This window comes from Sus scrofa, chromosome 1, assembly GCF_054392235.1.
Source record: "Sus scrofa isolate SSC_HxYL_T2T_F1_AM1 chromosome 1, Sscrofa_HxYL_maternal_Yorkshire_Landrace_v2.0, whole genome shotgun sequence".
NCBI lineage: Eukaryota > Metazoa > Chordata > Mammalia > Artiodactyla > Suidae > Sus > Sus scrofa.
Genome location: NC_139383.1, coordinates 201,127,211 through 201,148,025, shown reverse-complemented (window position 1 = coordinate 201,148,025; position 20,815 = coordinate 201,127,211). Strand labels below are relative to the sequence as shown.

Genomic DNA, 20,815 nt, shown 5'->3' with positions numbered 1-20,815 from the left:
CTGCAGCTGCCTGTCCTGAGGCATCATCCCTCCTTCCTGTGTCCATATCACCCTGGAGTCCACTGGGGAGCAGAAGTGTGGCCACAATATAATCATCATGCTCACAGCTTCCATCTCTGTCTCCCCCTAATGCAGTCTTTGGGGGATGATGATACAATTCTCATAACAATTTACTGAGCCTGTAGGATCTGCCAGGAACTGAGCCAGGCAGTGACATGTACCATTTCATTCAATCCTCACAAAGCCATGTGAGGTAGCACGCAAAACAGGATGGCCTAGGGTACAGATCCTGAAGCTGAATGGCCTTGTTGTGATTTGGAGCAAGTCGTTAACTTCTATGAGCCACTGTTTCTTAATCCATAAAAAGGTATAATGGTAACAGTACCTACTTCATAGGGTTATCATGAAGGTAAAAGAGTTGATAATGTAAAATACTTAAAATAGTGCCTAGTACTCTGAATGCATATAAAATTTATTATATAAAATTATTGTTCTTGTTTTGCAAATGAGGAGACACTGATAAGATATATAACTTGTCTAGGTTCACACAACTAGTTGGTGATGAGACCGAACACCAGAGTCCATATGCCTAATCATATGTGACACATATGCCATTATTTTAAAAGAGAGAGAGAGAGAGAGAGAGAGAGAGAGAGTGTGTGTTTGTGTGTGTGTGTGTGTGTGTGTGTGTGTGTGTGCGTGCCTGCATGTGTATGTGAAATGGGGCCAGTTAGGTGGGTATTCAAGTTTCTTTGGTGAAAAAAAAAATTGGTGAAATGTTCAAGTAAGTTTCCATTAAGAACGTTAGTTGAGATCACAGGTTGTCACCACAAATGTCTTCAGGGGCAGACAGGTCATATAAAGAGGGAAGCAGAATGGTGTGACATGAAATAAACACCAAGAGTCAGTCACCTTTCTGGTCAGGCAAACCCAGGGAGAGGTCCGTCTATAGCTAACTGGAGCATGCAGACTGCTTCAGAGAAGGAAAATTGGCTCAAAATTGCCAGAGCTGCTGATTTTTTTCATCAAAAAAATGGAACAGAAATCTTTTCCTAAAGACTATAGTTTTGAGCTTCATACAAATCAAGAGTCATTTTAGGACATTTGGTTTAGACAAGTTTCTATTCTTTTTTTAAAAAAATATTTCATTTTTAAATTGAGTACAAATTTTAATGTCATTTCTTTTTTAAAATTCATTGAATTATAGTTGATTTATGTTAGTTTGTGATGTACAGCAACATGATTCAGCTATACATATCCATATATCCGTTCTTTTTTGGTAAATTTAAGAAAACTGAAATATCAAACATCTTTTCCTACAACAATGCTATGAGATTAGAAATCAACCTCAGGAAAAAAATGTAAAAAACATAAACAAGTGGAGGCTTAAACAAGTGATTTAAGTGGCGGCTTAAACAAGTGGTACCAAACAGCCAACAGATCACTGAAGAAATCAAAGAGTAAATCAAAAAATACCTAGAGACAAATGAAAATGAAAACACAATGATCTAAAATCTATGGGACATGGCAAAAGTAGTTCTAAGAGGGAAGTTTGTAGTGATACAAGATTATCTCAGGAAACAGGAAAAATCCCAAATAAACAGCCTAACCTTCCACTCAGAGAAAGAACAAAGAAAATCCAAAGTTTGTAGAAGGAAAGAAGTCATAAAGATCAGAGTAGAAAAATAAAACAGAGACTTAAAAAAACAATAGAAAAGATCAGACTGACAAATAAAGAAGAGACTTGTGGTTGCCAGAGCCAGGTGGGGAGTGGGATGGACAGGGAGTTTGGTGTTAGTAGATGCAAACTATGACATTTAGAATGGACAAGCAATGCAGTCTTACTGTATAGCACAGAGATCTATATCCAATCTCTTGAGATAGAACTGACAGAAGATAATATCAGAAAAATAATGTATATACATATATGTATATGACTAGGTGACTGCTGTACAACAAAAATTAGGACATTGTAAATCAACATATGGATTTTTTGAATAGATCACTGAAGAAATCAGGGTAAATAAAAAAATACCTAGAGACAAATGAAAATGAAAACACAATGATCCAAAATCTATGGGACATGGCAAACATAGTTCTAAAAGGGAAGTTTATAAGAACAAAAACAAAAAAGACCAATGCAACTAAAAACTGGTTCTTCAAAAAGATAAACAAAATTGATAGATCTTTAGCCAAACTCATGGGGGGGGAATTGATAAAATCAGAAATGAAAAAGAAGTTACAACCAACACAGCAGAAATACAAAGAATCATAAAGGACTGCTACAAACAACTATACACCAATAAAATGACAACCTAGAATAAATGGAAAAATTCCTAGAAAGGTACAATCTCCGAAGACTGAGCCAGGAAGAAATAGAAAATATAAACAGACTAATTATGAGTACCGAAAACAGAATCAGTAATTAAAAACTCCCTACAAACAAAAGTTTAGGACCAGATGGCTTCAAGGGTGAATTCTACCAAACATTTAGAGGAGGGTTAACACTTACCCTTCTGAAACTATTCCAAAAAATTGCAGAAGAAGGAACACTTCTGAACTCATTCTATGAGGCCACCATTACTCTGATACCAAAACCAGACAAAGATACCACAGACAAACAAAAAAGAAATGCACAGGCCAATATCACTGATAAATACAGACACAAAAAATCCTCAACAAAATGCTGGCAAATTGAATCCAAGAATACATCAAAAGGATCATAGACAAGACTCTATTCTTGTTTTAAAAGGCCAAAAATACAAACTAAGCCTGAATTCTGACTGCTAAAACGTGTAAGATCCAAAGTAATCACACAAAAACCCCCACAAAATATGAAGCAATTGATCAGGACTCAAATTAATCTGAATCAAGTGTTTCTGCCTTAAGGAAGGTAACTAGTTTGCAACAAAAACATAGATCTCCTTTCATGCTGCAGACATGCAAGTGTGTTTCTGCCTCCTGAGATGGGTGTGTATAGGTGTATGTTTTCTGTGTGTGAGGGGGTAGCTCTTTCTTCTCTTTCCAAAAAAATATGTTTAATGTTGCCTCTCATTGAAGATAACTATTACTTGCATCTACTTTACATTACAGATTTGCCACTTAGACTTAAGCTTGAGTGACATCTACAGTAATGCATTGCCCCAAATAATCTAGAATTTCTCAACTATTAATTACCTTAATTCTTAAATGCCAGGGATTATAGTAAGTGATCACTGAAAGCTATTACCTTCAGCTACATACTATAAGGCTGAAGATTCCTGTGTGCCTTGTTTATTTGCAACAATTAATGTTCATAACTCATTCCTGCCTTCTAAGAGCAATACTGTTGATATTTCTTTCCTCTGCAGGGGTCAATTATTTATTAATTGATTATCTTTTCTCTAATTAGTGCTTTTTAGCCAGTGCATGATTCATTGGCACCTTTACCACAATGATTGGAAGAGAAATAACATATAAAACTTAATCTCTAAATTGTATAATTTTTTTGTGTTTGGGGATTAAAGTTTCTAGGTCAACATATTAGAGTAAGAGGGAAAAAAATAAGATTCTAAAACAATTCTTAATGATCCCACTTTCTCCTAAAATCACACACAACCAGAGGAAGTCTCAGCTTTTGGAGAGAAGCAGGGAACCTCTTACCAGATAAACTCCCTGCAGTGAGAGCAGTAGGTGGGCTGCCTCAGGTACGTGGCCATGAACTTGTGTCCGTTGATCTGGTGGACTCGCCTTCGCATAGCCCTTTGGCGCTTCCTGGTAAAATGTTTGAATATTCGGTCTCTCTGGAGAGTAGCTGCATATTAAAAGAAGGGGAAAAAGAATGATGCACAATGAATCTACCTGCACCTAATATGTGAGAAAATTTGAGAGTTCAAATACTCCCCAAATTATTTTTTCTTTCTTCAAGATGCAAAACACCCCACAAAATCATCATGCTTTCCTAGTGACCTTAAGACTCTTTAATTTTTATTTTATTTTATTTTATTTTATTTTATTTATTTTTGTCTTTTTGTCTTTTTCTAGGGCCACACTTGCAGCATATGGAGGTTCCCAGCGTAGGGGTCTAATCGGAGCTGTAGCCGCCGGCCTACACCAGAGCCTCAGCAACGTGGGATCCAAGCCATGTCTGCAACCTACACCACAGCTCACGGCAAGGCCAGGGATCGAACCCACAACCTCATGGTTTCTAGTCGGATTTGTTAACCACTGAGCCACAATGGAAACTCCAGGACTCTTTAACTTTTAAATTTAGACCTATGTGAACACTAAGCTTCCCACTGCCAGGTTATAACTGGCTGTCTTGGGCCAGTCTTCCCAGCACAGAACATGGGTTCCCCAGGGTTCCCATGCTCCAGTATGTGACAGCAGCATGGTCTTGTAGTCCCTGTCCAGCTGTTTAGGACCCCAAGTTCATCAACTGGCTGGCAAACATTACTCCCCTTTCATTCCAGGGTCCTAACAAACTGAGTGAGGGAACTTCCCTCAACACAGACGGACAGTGAGAGCCCTGCCCCAAAGCATCAGTCCCCAGGGTCACCTCTGCTAACATGGAACAGGTAGAAATTAACCATGGGGAATACACTCAAAGTTCCTTTCCTAAAGATACATGCACCCATATGTTCATTGCAGCACTATTTTACAATAACCAAGACAATGGAAACAACCTAAATGTCCATCAGCAGATGAATGGATCAAGAAGATGTGGTGCATAGACACAATGGAATACTGCTCAGCCATAAAAAAGAAAAACAATGCCATTTGCAGCAACAAGGATGCAACCAGAGACTCTCATACTAAGTGAAGTAAGTCAGAAAGAGAAAGACAAATAACATATGATATCACTTATATCTGGAATCTAATATATGGCACAGATGAACACATCTACAGAAAAGAAACAAACTCATGGACTTGGAGAATAGACTTGTGGTTGCCAATTGGGAGGGGGAGGGAAGTTTGGGGTTAGCAGATGGAAACTATTGCATTTGGAGTAGATAAGCAATGAGATCCTGCTGTATAACACAGGGAACTATATCTAGTCACTTGTGATGGAACAGGATGGAGGATGATGTAAGGAAAATAATGTATATATATTCTTTAATGAAGAATGACTGGGCCACTCTGATGTACAGGGGAAATTGACAGAACATTATAAATCAACTATAATAGAAAAAAAATCTTAAAAAAGTAAAAAATAAAAATAGTGGCTCCTGATCTAAAGATTCTGAAAACTGTGCACCATTTAAAGATGGTAAATGATGTCCTCCACATAACTATTATAGAATTTTTTTCAATATATGTAGAGACTTGTGATTATAAAATAAAATTCCTTCTTCAATTATGCTTTTAAATGAATCACTGCTCCAAAGGAAATTAAATGCACCATGCAAGAATAATCTGCTAATAAATTTTAAAAACTGGAAGAAATAGAAGATTTCCATGAAAATATAAATGATCAAAATTAACCAAATAAGAGTTACATAAACCAGTCTAATTTTTTAGAAGAAATTGATAACATTTTTAAACAATTATCTCTCACTTTGAAGGATTTCTTTTATACAGACTTTACCCAGTAGCTGTTACACTCAAATAACCAGAAACTTCCATACTATCCAGAATTATCTTAAAAGAAAAACTCACTGTGATCAAGTGGGAATTTTCTCAGGAACATAACAATGGATATATTATTACAAAGTCTATTGTATCTTTTTCTATTAATAGCTAAAAGAATAAGTATGACAGTTTCAACAGATGTTGAAAAGGCACTTGATAAAATTTAACTTGTAATCCAATAAAAAATCCTTTTGAAAAGACTGGAAGATTGTCTCTTTAATGTGACTAACACTGATTTCACAGGTCAAAGGCATCAAGCTGAATGGTAAATTAAAAAAAAATTCCTGTGACAGTTAAGAACAATAAGACCAATTATCATCATTATTATTTAATCTTATTCTGAAAGTGCTTGCTAAAAATATTAGAAATGAAAACAAAATGAAAGATAAAACCTTTGGAAAAGATGCCCAAGATGCCATTATTTGAAGTTGTTTAATGCATGACTAGAAAACTCATGAGAATTCAGACTAATCTTTTTAAAAAGAGTTAAGTATGATGAACAATAATAAATCATTAAAAGTCAAGGTATTTAAGATAGCAAACAAATCAATTAGAATACATAATTTTAACAAATCCCATTCATACAACTATAAAAACCAAACTATTGGGAGTTCCCTGGTGGCCTAGCGGGTTAAGGATTAAGTGTTGTCACTTCAGTGACTTGGGTCATTGCTGAGGCCCAGGTTTGATTCCTGGCCTGGGAATGTCTGTATGCTGTAGGTGCAGCCAAAAACAAACAAAACAACAAACTAAGAAACAATGTGTCAGAAATGCAAGATTTATATGTAAAAAAACCATCAGAAGTTCCCATGTGGATCAGCAGGTTAAGGACCTGTGCTATCCTTGTGAGGGTGCGGGTTCAGTCCCTGGCCTCGCTTAGTGGGTTAAGGATCTGGCTTTTCCATGAGCTGTGGTGTAGGTCACAGATGAGGCTAGGATCTGGTGTTGCTGTGGCTGTGGCATAGGCTAGCAGCTGCAGCTCGGATTCGACCCCTGGCCTGGGAACTTCCATATATTGCAGGTAGAGCCATGAAAAAGAAAAGAAAAAGACCATAAAACCAAATAAAGAACATGAAAAGATATGAAAAAATGAAGTTCTTAGGTAGGAACACTCAATCCTGTAAAGCTGTCAATTCTTTCTAGACTAATCTCTAAATTCAACAAAATCTCAATGTCCCTAAAAGGACATTTTTAAACTTGACACTTCTTTTCAAAGTTTATTTGGTACCATAAATATTTTAAAACTGTCCAAAAACTTCAATGAGGGAGGAGAGGACCTGCTCTATAAATTAAAACATCTAAAATTATAATCATTTAAACAGGGATTTACTCCCTCAAGAAGAGTCCAAAACTAGAAATCAATATGGTTGAAAAGAATTTGGTTCAAATCAGTGGGAAAAGATGGATTATTCAGTATTTGTTCAGACAACCAGAGAGCCTTTTGGAAAACATCTTTACATCAATCCTTACATCGAAATATTCTCAGATAAATGTTAAGGTGGAAATTATGAAATGGAAGAAAACATGGGAAAAAATATACTCCTGGGATGGGATGAGATTAACAAAATTCTACAGTCATAAAGCACCTACAAATTTGCCACCCCTGAAATTTAAAGTCCTACTTGTCAAAAGACACAAAACAAAGCTGAAAAAAAAAAATGGGGGCAAAAGGCTTTGCAACACATGACAAATGGTTACTATTCACAATATGTATGCATCATAAGGAGAAAAGGATAAACAATCTAGTAAAAATGGGGTGGAGGATTTGAGTAGGCAATTCATAAAACTATAAAAGCAAATAGACAACAAACATGCCAAGATGTTCAATCCTATCCAAGATAGATATTTAAGAACTATGAAATGAATGCCATTTTAGCTCTTAAACTGGCAAATACTTATAAAGATGGCAAACATGCCCATTCTTAGAACATGTGGGGAAAGAGGTACCTCTACCTCTGGTAGTAGGAGAATAAACTGATCTCTAGTTCTGGCTCACCATCTCCTGGCTGTTATTAATCCTGCTAAATAAGCCTCAGTATTTCCACCTAGGGCTTTCCTCCAAGATTTTTCCCCAAGGACTGAATACAATAATGCATTAAAAATGTTTTATTTGCAGCGCTAGGCACATGGTAGCATTCAACACATGCTGCTATTTCAAAAATAATTTCTTGTGGTGACCAATTTGAAAATATCTGTCAAAGGTTTTTTCCCAGTTTTTACTGAGAAATAAGTGACATACATCACTGTACATGTTTAAGGCATACCTGCATGACGGTTTGAATATGATATATGTAATATTGTGAAATGATTACAATAGGTTTAGCTATCATTCAGATTGTCATGTAGGTACGGTAAAAAGAAAAGGAAAAATCTATTTTCTCCTTATGCTGAGATCGCTCAGGATTTATTCCCTTACCTTTCTTACAGATCATAAGGCAACGTTGGCTGCAGTCATCATGTTGTTTACATTACATCTCTAGCATTCACTTATCTTATAACTGGAATTTTCGACCTTTTAACCACCTTCCTCCAATTATTCTTCCCCGCCCTTCCAACCACAAATCTGATCTTTGATCTCTTCTTCTGCTGATCTCTTGTTGCTGATGTTTTTCTGTTTGTTTCTTGGGTCATGCATTATTTGTCTTTCTCTGACATTTCATTTAGCATCACACCTTCAAGTTCCACCCATGTTGATATAAATGGTAAGATTTCCTCATTTTTTATAACTGACTAATATTCAATTGTGTATATATACCACAATTTCTTCATCCATTCATCCATCAACAGACACTTAGGTTGTTTCCAGGTCTTGATTATTGTAAATAAGGCTGCTATGAACATGGGGGTGCAGATATCTTTTTGAATTAGTGTTTTTATTAGCTTTGTCCAAGTGTTATGTGCATTTCCTTTCACGCAACAACTTTTAGGATTTTTTTCCTATTAAAAAATACCAGAGGAGTTCCCATCGTGGCTCAGTGGTTAACGAATCTGACTAGGAAGATTGAGGTTGCGGGTTAGATCCCTGGCCTTGCTCAGTAGGTTAAGGACCCGGCGTTGCCATGAGCTGTGGTGTAGGTTGCAGGGGCAGCTTGGATCCCGCTTTGCTGTGGCTCTGGCATAGGCCGGTGGCTACAGCTCTGATTCGACCTAGCCTGGGAACTTCCATATGCCACGGGAGCGGCCCAAGAAATGGCAAAAAAAGAAAAAAAAAAAAAAAAAAAAAAACAGAAAGCAAGAATGTATGTTATATAGATGTCAAACACTACATTCTTCTTAACAGTAAAAATTAGGGTCCAAGCAGGAAATCTCAAAGAATGAAATGCAGAAAGTGTCAAAATGAATTTGGCTAAGACACCAATTTTTCAGAGGCTCTATAGCACAGTTAAAGTTGTACCTGCTGCAGTTTTTGTTTTGGGGTGTGTGTGTGTCAGCTCTTTGGCAAGCAGCCTAATTGCTTTTCTTATCAGGTTCCCATCTCTCTAAGAAAAAGAAAATATGCCCCTGTCCTCAGCCCTATGGAGACAGTGTCACAGTCAGTATTCCTGAGAGGTTCTTAACAATTTTGGATAAGGGTCACACAAGAACACAAGTCACTCTATTGTACTGCTCTCTTCCACAATACTTCTAGAAGCTACTACATCACCATAAAGTAACAGATTTTAATGCTCCTTTGTTGACACATGATGGAATTAGCCTAATGATATCACCCTATACCTGGTCCACATTATCACCAACCTAAGACCCAGCTCCACGCTGGCCAAAGCAAAACTTGTATTGAATTACTCAACACTTCTCACATCTAGATGCAAATTAAATTCTCCCCAGGGGTCTAATCACCCATAATTTACTTACTTAATCACTTAATACCAAAAAGATTGGTTAAAAGGTCAGCTCACTTGCAGTTTTAATATTTCATGAATCAAAAGCTTTTTTCCCCATCAATGGCTACTACCACTGCAGTAACCTGACCTATGAATTTTCCAGGTGATTTGTTATAGCCAGAAGGACATAGGAAAAAACTGTAGCTGTCCACCAGGTCAGGCATTCCCTAATGCCTTCATTCCTTTTATCCCTCCTGGAATGCTCTTCTCTCCTTTTTTTTTTTTTTTTTTTTTTTTTTTTGTAACTAGTTACTTAGACTTTCTTGTGTGCCTCAGAGCCTAAGTGGCCTCCCCTAAATCCTGAATCAGGATTTAAAGCTTCTCCCCTCTGTTCCCATAGCAACCTGGGAGCACCCCTCAAACTTTTCCATTATCCCATGAAACTGGGGGCTGCGTCTCTTTCATCTCCTTATCCCAGGTGCTTCGTGAGACCTGATACATGGTCATTTTAACTACACTTTACTCTTCCCTTTTCTCTATTCCTTTTTTTTTTTTTGCCACATCCTTGGCATGTGGATGTGCCCTGGGCCAGGGATCGAACCCATGCCAATCAATAACCAGAGCTACGGCAGTGACAACACCCGATCCTTAACCCAGTGAGTTGCCAGGAAACTCCCTTGTTCTGTATTCTTTTGTGCGTTTGCCTCTTTTTGTTTAGAAAGCAAACACTTGAACACACGCACACACACTGGGAATTTGAAAGAAATTTAAGTCATTTAAGAAAACTGGGGCCCCCATGGCTTCCTATGGCTTTTCCTTTATTATTCTCTTGCTGGATACAATGAGCAGGAAGAACTCTAGGACTGTCCTATGTTCCCCTGAGTACAGACTCAACCCCCACTTTATAATCAGAGTGCAGAGGAAGTTTCTGCACTGTTTGTACAGCCTCCTATTGACCTAGGACCAAGTTAGAAGGGCTAAATAGACTATTTAATCCTCTTGTGCTTTAAACCAGCCTGAGCTTTGAGAAACCTTTCAGATCACATGCCCGTTGAACACGTCAAGCAATTCTAACATGCTCTGCAGTCAAACTTGCATCACAGCTTCTGTTTTATTCCTGAGGTACTCCAGGCCTCTAAGTAAATAGAAAGCTGGCTCAGTGCCCCAGGATGCAAATTCACATTCCAATCTCTGGAGGTGGGCAGTCCTGGGGCCCTGACCTGTCTTATGTGGGGGTGGTCTTGACAAGCCCTCCCAACCACAGGGTGGAAGATATTTATGTTGACTATAACCAAGATTAACTATTTTGAAATAAAACTGTATTTCATAAAATCTGATTGTCACCCCACACATTCTTTTTCAGAGCTTTTGAAGGCACAACTGACTAGGAGGAACTGAACCATGCCAAGGTAAGATCACAATGCAAAAGTTGTGCTGGTCTATGACTTGTGTTGCTCACTTGAGGCTTTGTTGGGGAGGAGTGGCACGAGAAAGACTCTGGAAAACTGTCTTAACTTTATTTCAAAAAACAGGAAATATTTCATCCTTTTTAGTCTTCTGCTCCACCTAACTGAGTTCAAGGTTTTATATTCCAGCCATGGAAATCTGTATTTCTGAAAGATTCTGCTGTGAGCTGAAAGTTTCAATAACAGCTCCAGATTTTCAAATGACTATAAAGTAAATTAAATCACAGAGAGAAAATCTATGGCATGGTACTTTTTAATGTACTTTTTAATTTCTAGCATTACTGATATAAAACATAAAGGAAATACCTTTGATTTAGTGTAAACTCCACTGAAGTTGAATTTCCCTAGCAGGAACGACATTTGGGTTCCTGGTCTTTACGGGGCGTGCAGAGGTGGCTGGGTGGTGAGGGCTTGGAATCTGGAGCCGGGATGTGAACCCTGCTTCTCCCCCTTATAAACTGGGTGACTATGGGGAAGTTCTTTAGTCTCCTCTCCCTCAGTTTCCTCTTTTGTAGATCACGAAGGGCTAGAGGACCCTCCTCAAAGGGCGCTTTTGAGGATTTGTTGAGAAAATAAGTGTAACATAATTAGTTGCAGTGGCAACTCGTGTCACCTATTAGAATTGTTGTTAAAACTCTTACTTCAGGAGTTCCCGTCGTGGCGCAGTGGTTAACAAATCCGACTAGGAACCAGGAGGTTGCAGGTTCGGTCCCTGCCCTTGCTCAGTGGGTTAACGATCCGGCGTTACCGTGAGCTGTGGTGTAGGTTGCAGACGCGGCTCGGATCCCGCGTTGCTGTGGCTCTGGCGTAGGCCGGTGGCTGCAGCTCCGATTCAACCCCTAGCCTGGGAATCTCCATATGCCACGGGAGCGGCCCAAGAAATAGCAACAACAACAACAACAAAGACAAAAGACAAAAAAAAAAAACCAAAAAACTCTCAGTTCAGGAGTTCCCGTCGTGGCTCAGTAGTTAACAAATCCGACTAGGAACCATGAAGTTGCAGGTTTGATCCCTGCCCTTGCTCAGTGGGTTAAGGATCCAGTGTTGCAGTGAGCTGTGGTGTAGGTCGAAGATGCAGCTCGGATCTCATGTTGCTGTGGCTCTGGCATAGACCAGCGGCTACAGCTCTGATTAGACCCCTAGCCTGGGAACCTCCATATGCTGCGGGAGCAGCCCTAGAAAACACAAAAAGACAAAAACAAACAAACAAAAAAAACTTACTTCAGACTAGCACAGAGTTCAAGGAATAGGAAGGATTTTTAAATTCGATCACTTAATTGCCTTGAAAAAAATCAATACCTAGAAACCACTACCTAGAGAAGTTCAACAACGTGCCCGGGGTTCATGCAGCTATAGCTAGTACCAAAACTAACCCCAGAATTCTCCAGTCTTGATTTTATCCTGGGACCCTACGGGTAACAGCACACTGCACTTTGTTCTTTATTAACATTATTAATGTCGGGTCTCCTAGGATCCCTGGAAAGTAATAAATTTTCTGGTGAGAAAACAGAAACTAACAGGAAGGGTAAGTGAGGTCAAGCAGCCAGTGATAGAAGTGGGGACGCCAGACCCTGTCTACTATGTTGACTACTGAGTACCGTTATCAATGTCTTTTTTTTTTCTTCTTCCCGAGATATTCATTTTATCATGTATGCATGTGGGAGGGAATAACTGTGGGAAAAACAAACAGGAAAACTGTAATGTTAACCAAAAGTTGCTAGTCAACAAAGAACCAGACAGTATTATGTTGCTCATGTCTCCAAAATATATCCCTGAAAGGTAGTGAGAGAATTTTGCTTGGAATTATCCAACACACTGAATAAACAACCATCTGATCACAGGATTGCGTGCATAAAGAATGATGCTTCATAATTTAAACTTCGCTGATTTCTGCCTGAGACAATAAAGATAGAAACGGAGCACAATTAGCACAGGTATTAAGCAAATACACAACTTAAATGAGTCTTTAGAACAAGAAGATACCACCAGTGAATGAGAGCATTTAGTGGGTGTGTTGAATGAAGAGAATCACGGAGTTATGCATCTAGAACTCTCACTACTTAAGGAAGACTTCATAAAAAGGCTGAGATTTGCAGTTGTTTGGAAGAGGAAGGAGAACTTGGTGAACCAGGGTAGGGAGAGGACTCCGGGAATTTGTACCAGCACCAGTGGCAATGGCTGTGACAGAGAGTGTTGGTATTAAAAATGGCAAGCAAAAGCCCCCAGGGGCACTGAGGAGTATGGAATCTTCAGCTTTTTAAAAAGAGCTGAACCACATAATTCATAGTTCCTTCCAAATTCAGATGGAGTGATTAGACTCAATGTATGAGAACTGACTCTACACAAGCTATAAACACAGCTATTTCTTAGGATATGGCTTCCTCTGAGGAACCCCAGCCAACATAAGCATCTAACATGGTGCAGACTCATGGGGATGGCTAACACTGGCAAGAGGAGAGAATAATTTGTTACTAGACTGACTCCCATGTAGGACTCATGACTCACAGCATCATGAAGGCTAAGTCCATTCTCACCCATCCCCACCTACCCTTGTATCAGCAGAATGAAGAGCAAGAACAGAGCTCCTGGATGTGGCCATCAAAAATAGTACCAAAATTCTACTAGGAGACATGGGAAAGGCTCTTACCCCACTGCTGGTAAGAGCTCTGCTCTCCCATCACCTCATAAGCTCCTTCTTCACTTCTTCATCTGTAGTATCTATGAGTACCGTCTGAAGTATAAACTCTCTCCTTCCTAGTCCTTGAAGAAAGGAACCTTGACTTCAATAACATCTGGTTCTTCTCACTCCACAATTTCCCCTCCTTAGTCTCCCTCACTAGCTATTTTCTTCCACCCAAACTTTAAACCTGTGTGTGTCCCAAGGTTCTTTGTACACCATTCTTCTGGTCTTTTTGGGTGCTCATACATCTCCAAGACCTCATAAGACTTCTAACAATTGCCTGGGTCCTGAGGACTATCAATCCACAGCTCTAGCTCTGGCTTCTAACTACTAAACTGATTTCTAAGTAGCTTCTTAGCACAGAGTACCTAAATAAAATTTGACATATATAGGCTGAGCTCTCTTCCCCAACCTCTTGAACTGATTCTTCCTCCTAGATAATAATACCACTATGCTTGAAGTCTCCAGAAAAAACCTTAAAGATGTCTTTATATTCTTCTTTTCCTCCCACAACCAACTGACCGTCAAATTCTACTAAACCTACCTTGATCTGGCTAGATCTCTCCCTCCCATGCTCATGGGGTAGAGCTCATGCCATCTTCCTCTCATCTGGATCATGAAATAATTTCCTATCTAGTCTCCCTGCATAAGTTTGGCTCCCTCTGTAATTCATCCTTCATCCATCCAGTTATGCTTACGAAATTGCATAATTCACAGTCTATGTGAGTCTCAGGAAGTTAGGCTTACTGTAGTTGTCCTATTTGAACTCTAGTTAAGTAATGGGGGTAGATTTTTCCCCAAAATTGAAGTTTCCACTGTCCAACATTTGAAAGAAAGTTGAGTTTTCAGACATCAAAACAACTTCTAGAGGGTCTTAGTTAGATGGGAGACTAGTCTTTCCCTTTAGTCCTCACTTTATGGGGTCTGGACTTGAGGTCCCAGGAATGGGGCATTTGCAAGTCTCTGCAGAGGAAGACCGAAGTAGGCTAGGAGTAAGCTCAGCAGTGATGGGCTTGGAAGGCCAGGGTTCCTTTCATTAAGAACCCAGCAGATTTTATACCCCTCTACTAAGTCTGTTTCGTAGTTACCAATGACAACCTCCCTAACCCAACACCCATGGCTCTCAGGAACCCATCCCATCTTCTCCTCCCTTTCATCCTGCCACATGACTGGGTTCCACATGACTGGGCTCCTTCAGGGATCTCAAGGAGTTGGTAGGATATCCTCAAAAGGCAAGAAAACTGGGATATTTACTCTCCAGCTCCCATCTGTCACAGGTTGATGGCTGCTTTAGGGAAAGGAGGCATTAATTCTCCAGCACTTCCAGCCTTCCTTTGTGGGCTCACAGGAAATATGGGTGGGTCATTCATAGCATCTGCTATAGAATGAATTCATACTTAGCTTGGTCCTGATTTCTTATTTATATTTTGCTATCATATATATTACCTAACAAGCTGCTTCAAACTCTTTGTGGAATGAGAGAAATACAAATAGAAAATTCTAACAATAATAATCTTCAATTATTATCGTGCCTACTCCTTTCTGCACTTATAACTTAATGACAGAAATTCCCTCTTTCTCCTTATGATCAAATACAAAAATCCTACAATTTCCCTCTGCAAAAAAATGCCAAGAAACTCTGCTTTATTGATGTAATTCTACCAATACTTTATTTCACATCACTGATTTCTTCTGTGAATAGACTTCCAGAAGCCATTTCTTCATCAATTTTTTTCAAATGAAAATTAGACACTGCTCAGTGATCATCATTGTCAGCCTACAGGATGAGGAGGAAACATGCTTCTGTTCCATCATATTTGTACTGGGTCACTGGAGGTATGTCCCTATCATTATTCTCACTGTCATCTTATATGGAAAATATCTTAAAATGGTATTATCCACAATGCTAAACTTAAGTCAGATAAAGTATTTTGGTTTTATATGCTTAAAAATGGAAGCATTTTCCAGTTATCTGGCAATTTTTCCCTTATCCGTCATTACTAAACTTAACTGGAGGGAAAATGTCCCATTCATAGCATCTCCTGCCCCCCTGATAACCTTTTGAACTTAAGATGACAATGAAGCCATGAAATGGTTTCACTTGTCAGAACAAAGGCAACATAGAAAATGTCTCCTTTTGTTCTTGTTGTTTAGAGAGATAACATATGGTCACTATAGAAAATGCAAATGATACAGAAAGTTAAAAAATTGTCCATTTTAAAAATGATTTTCAATCTTACTATACAAATAATCACTGAAAATTTTGGTAAACATGCCAAATATAGACACTGTATAAATGTACCATCTTACATAAGTGGTGTTGTACTCTTTGTGCTATTTTACCAACTACTTTCCAATTAAAATGCCTTTCCACATATTTTTAAAGACTATATTTTTAGAGCAGTTTGGGTTTTACAGGAAAATTGAAAGGAGGGACAGATTTCCCACATATCCCCTTCACCTGCCCTGCACATGGGTAGCCTCCATCAAAATCATTCACCAGAATAGCACATTTTGGTAACAAGGAGAAACATCGACACATCAAGATAACCAAAAGTCCATAGTTTACCTTGGGGTTCACTCTTGATGTTGTATACTTGATGGGTTTGGGTAAATGTATAATGACATATCTTCATCACTATAATGACATATTGAGTATTCTCACTGCCCTAAAATTCCTCTGTGCTCTGCCTATTCATCTCCTCTCCCTCCCACCTCTGGCAACCACTAATCTTTATTATTGTATCCATAGTTTGCCTTTTACAGAATGTCATATGGTGGGAATCACACAATAGCCTTTTCAGATTGGCTTCTTCCACTTACTCTTATGCATTTAAGGCTCCTCCATCTTCTCATGGACTGATAGCTCTTTTTATTTTATTTTATTTTATTTTTATTTATTTATTTATTTATTATTTATTTTGTCTTTTTGCTATTTCTTGGGCCGCTTCCATGGCATATGGAGGTTCCCGGGCTAGGGGTCTAATCGGAGCTGTAGTCTCCGGCCTACGCCAGAGCCACAGCAACGCGGGATCCGAGCTGCGTCTGCAACCTCCACCACAGCTCATGGCAATGCCGGATCGTTAACCCACTGAGCAAGGGCAGGGACCGAACCCGCAACCTCATGGTTCCTAGTCGGATTCGTTAACCACTGCGCCACGACGGGAACTCCTCTTTTTTTTTTTAAGCGCTGAACAATATTTCATTGTCTGAATGCACCACATTTTATTTATCCTTTCACCTACTGTAGGACATCTTGGTTGCTTCCAAGTTTGGGCAATTACAAAAGCTGCTATCAACATTCATGTGCAGGTTTTTGTGGGGACACAAGCTTCCCTTATCTTTTTAAACGTTGCTACTTCTGTTTTTATAGCAACTAATACTAAAGTTACCATTTAATCATATATCTTATAAGATGAATAGATAGCATGACTAAATTAAATGCTAATAGCAGTAGCACATCATCCCTGTGAAAGTAGGGTTTCCATATTTGAAATCTGCATTTTTTTCTCATTCACTAGAAGTTTAGAAACTGTTCTCCCTGCCCCTCCTCCAGCCTTCAAGCTCAGGTTGGTCTTCCTTCCTCACAAAAAAGATTCTTATACAAACAGCCTGTCCAACCAAAATCTTTTCCAGATAAACATGTGTTTCCTGCTGAGAACTAAAAGAATCCTGCCCTCTAGTTTGGCTAGTTCCATTTCCCTTTCCATTTTGTTTTTCCTTTTCCACTAGCAGATTTCTGAGGTCCTGTCTAAGCTCCCAAATTCTGACTTCATGATTTTAGAAAATGTTTGCAGGATATTCGCCATGAGGAATACAGTACCCAATCATTTCCTTTTCCAACTACATCACCGGGATGAAAGCAATGTTGCTGTCCCATGTTGCTGATTCAACATGATACACACACGCACACACACACACACACATATAGATTTTTTTTTTTTTTTGGCTTTTTGCCATTTCTTGGGCTGCTCCCTCATGGCATATGGAGGTTCCCAGGCTAGGGGTCGAATCAGAGCTGTAGCCACCGGCCTGTGCCAGAGCCACAGCAACGCGGGATCTGAGCCGCATCTGTGACCCACACCACAGCTCACGGCAATGCTGGATCCTTGACCCACTGAGCAAGGCCAGGGATCTAACCCACAACCTCATGGTTCCTAGTCAGATTCATTAACTGCTGAACCATGATGGGAACTCTGGATTCAACATGATTTTTAAAAGTATTGCACCACTGCTCACCATAAACAGACTAATTCGAAACCTACCACTGAAGGTAAAACACCTCTATCACGTAACCAAATTTTCTTTAGCACTAATACCAGGGCTTTGAGCCTCAGCCAGCATTATCTGATAGTTTAAAAATGAAAAGGAGACAGCAGCTTTAATCAAATGTCATTTATATCATATAGTCACTTCCTGTGAGAGGCTAACAACTTAGAAGCATATATCTGGCTATTAGGTTGGTGGTTTTTGTTTGTTTTTGACAATTGCTTTATGCCTTGAATGGGAACAAAATAAAATTTAAAAGATATAAATCAAGCTTTTTCTTAATGATGGAAACAAAATTTGAGACTAACAAGGACTGAAACCACTGAAAAAAGCAGAGTTTGGAATTAGCAATAAATTCATATCTTCATGCCCCAGTGTTGTTACTCCTGTGCTACCAGAAAGAACGTCCCACTAGTCCAAAACCAATGAGTTCTCTTTTCCTAAAATCCATTCAAAGGATTCTTTCTTTATTACCATATATAACCAAGTCTATAGCCTTCAATAAGAGCTCGTGTCTTTCTAGGAAAAGCAGAAATTTATTATAAGAATACACCAAATAGCTGGAGAAGTGACAAATGCCTCCATCTTCTGCAGCATTTAGTACAAGATCAATACATCATATGAACAAAAGTCTGGACATTTTAGTTTGAACTCAGAGCATTATCTAGTAAATACACTCTGAATACACAACAATTCAACAAACTGCTGAGGTTCTGCCGGAAAATGAAGAGTGACAGATCTCTCAACCACAAGCTGTCATTCAATTCACAAATAACTTTGAGGGCAAAGAAATATTCCACCCCATTTTGGACACTAAAGGGCAGGTCATCTTTTGCTATAATCTTGTTCCCACATAGGCTCTAAGGACACCAGACTTCTTCCTTCTCTATCATGTGTGCATTCAATCGACAAATCTTGAATCTTTATAAAGTGCTGGACATTGTGAGGGTGAACAAGGTATGTAATGCCTTCAATAGCGGGAAGTCTAATGTCGGAGACAGACTGTAAATGGGCTATTACTGTGCATAGTACACATTTCCATTCGAGTGTAGACAGACAGGAATCTTACTTAGATATGGGGCAATCAGAGGTGGGTTCTGTTAAGGACAAGGAATAAGTGAAGGGGAGGTGGAACAGGAAAAAAATGGGGAAGAGTGTTGCAAGAAGAAGAAAGAGTACTTAGCCAATGTTCAGAGTTAAGAGAATATAAGGTCCAAGTAATTCCTAATATTCGCCTTCTGACTAGTAACGGCACCACCATCAACAAATACTTACCAGATGTCTACTATTTACTAGGGCCAAGAACACCAAGAAGTAGAGTAAGAGTACTCCAAGAAGCTTCTCAAATCATTATGGTGGAGTACAGGAAGAAACTGTGATACTTTATGAGTAGCACATCCAGTACTACTTATATGCAACTTGTAAAAAAATATACACATCTGTAGGGTGCATGCCCAACAATTGTTCACTGATGTCTGCATGATCAAAAAAGTTTTGTAGCCACTTATCCAGATGGGCCTACATTCTAGTTGGAGTACAAGCTATAAAGAAATGAAAAGTACCAAGTAGTGAGACTAAGTGCTATGTCCAGGTATTAGAGGAGTAAGGGGCAAGAAGAGATACCTGAGGGCCGGGGTGGTCAGGAGTGGCTCCATGGCAGAGATGGCATTTAATTTAGGGCTTGATGGAATGGGAGGACTTAGGCCAACATCAACTATAAAGGTTAGGGAAGACATTCTATCTGGAAAGATGGACATGGCACAGGGATATGGGAGCTGGGAAACAATGAGAAAACCAGCTTCTCTATTACAAAGACTTCCCACAGAGAAGCAGAACAGACTGTGGAGACCCTGGAGTGAAGACAATGGGGGCAGGTCCAGGGCATCTTCAGTATCAGGCTAAGAAATTGTATTTTATCTTCTGGGCAGAAGGGACTCTGGAAAAGTCATGTATTCCTTCTGAGTCCAGGGGCAGGCTTTCTCTGGAAATGAAAAAGTCTGAGCTACATGGTCAGTGAAGTTCCTTCTAAGTCTCAAGAGTCTATGTTGCTAGTGAAACTGGCTCTCAAGAATAAGGGCAGGGAGTTCCCATTGTGGCTCAGTGGTTAACGAATCTGACTAGGAACCATGAGGTTGTAGGTTCAATCCCTGGCCTCGCTCAGTGGATTAAGGATCCAACGTTGCCGTGAGCTGTGGTGTAGGCTGCAAACATGGCTCGGATCCCATGTTGCTGTGGCTCTGGAGTAAGCCAGAGGCTACAACTCTGATTAGACCCCTAGCCTGGGAACCTCCATATGCCGCTGGTACAGCCCTAGAAAAGACAAAAAAAAAAAAAAAAAGAATAAGGCAAAAGAAAGATATTTCAGAAAACTGAGGTAGTTCACCACCACATATCTTCTTTAAATAAACTTTCAAAGGATGTGCTTTAAGGAGGAGGAAAATGATCCTTAAAAGCAGGTCTAAGCTTTTGAAGGAAATGGTGAGTAAAAACATTATAAACATGTAGGTGAGTATAAACAATGATGTGAACAAGTAAGTCATGGAGCTTCCAAAGAAAAGTAAAAAGACATCGGAGTTCCTGTGGTGGCTCAGCGGTAAAGAACTTGACTAGGATTCATGAGGACTCTGGTTCAATCGCTGGCCTCATTCAGTGGGTTAAGAATCTGGCATTGCTATGGCTGTGGCATAGGCCAGCAGCTGCAGCTCCAATTCAACCCCAAGCCTGGGAACCTCCATATGCCTCAGGTGTGGCCCTAAAAAGACAAAAAAAGAAAACCTATAACACCAACCAATTAATCAGGTGATTAAAGAGCCAGGGCGGGGGCGGGGAGGGCGGGACTGGAGTCAAGCATTTGAAGATCCTTATTCGCACAGTAGGAGATGAAGGCAGTGGCCAACTTTAGATTCTATTACACAGATGTGTTATAATTCCGAGTCACTTATAAATAAATAAATAAATAAATAGGTTAT

The 20,815-nt window shown here is 39.3% G+C and overlaps 1 protein-coding gene across 8 annotated transcripts in view; it reads right to left on the bottom strand.

Moving 5' to 3' along the window:
• PRKCH (protein kinase C eta) overlaps nucleotides 1-20,815 on the bottom strand; it is a 233,037-nt gene that overhangs the window by 108,713 nt on the left and 103,509 nt on the right. For all 8 annotated transcript variants that reach the window (XR_014820289.1, XR_014820295.1, XR_014820298.1 and 5 more), the window contains exon 3: nucleotides 3,643-3,793. Coding sequence is in view for 2 of the 8 variants with exons in the window: in XM_021062478.2 (XP_020918137.2) it covers nucleotides 3,643-3,793 (151 nt within the window). In the remaining 6 variants the exon portion in view is untranslated. The remainder of the gene's footprint in view (nucleotides 1-3,642; nucleotides 3,794-20,815) is intronic.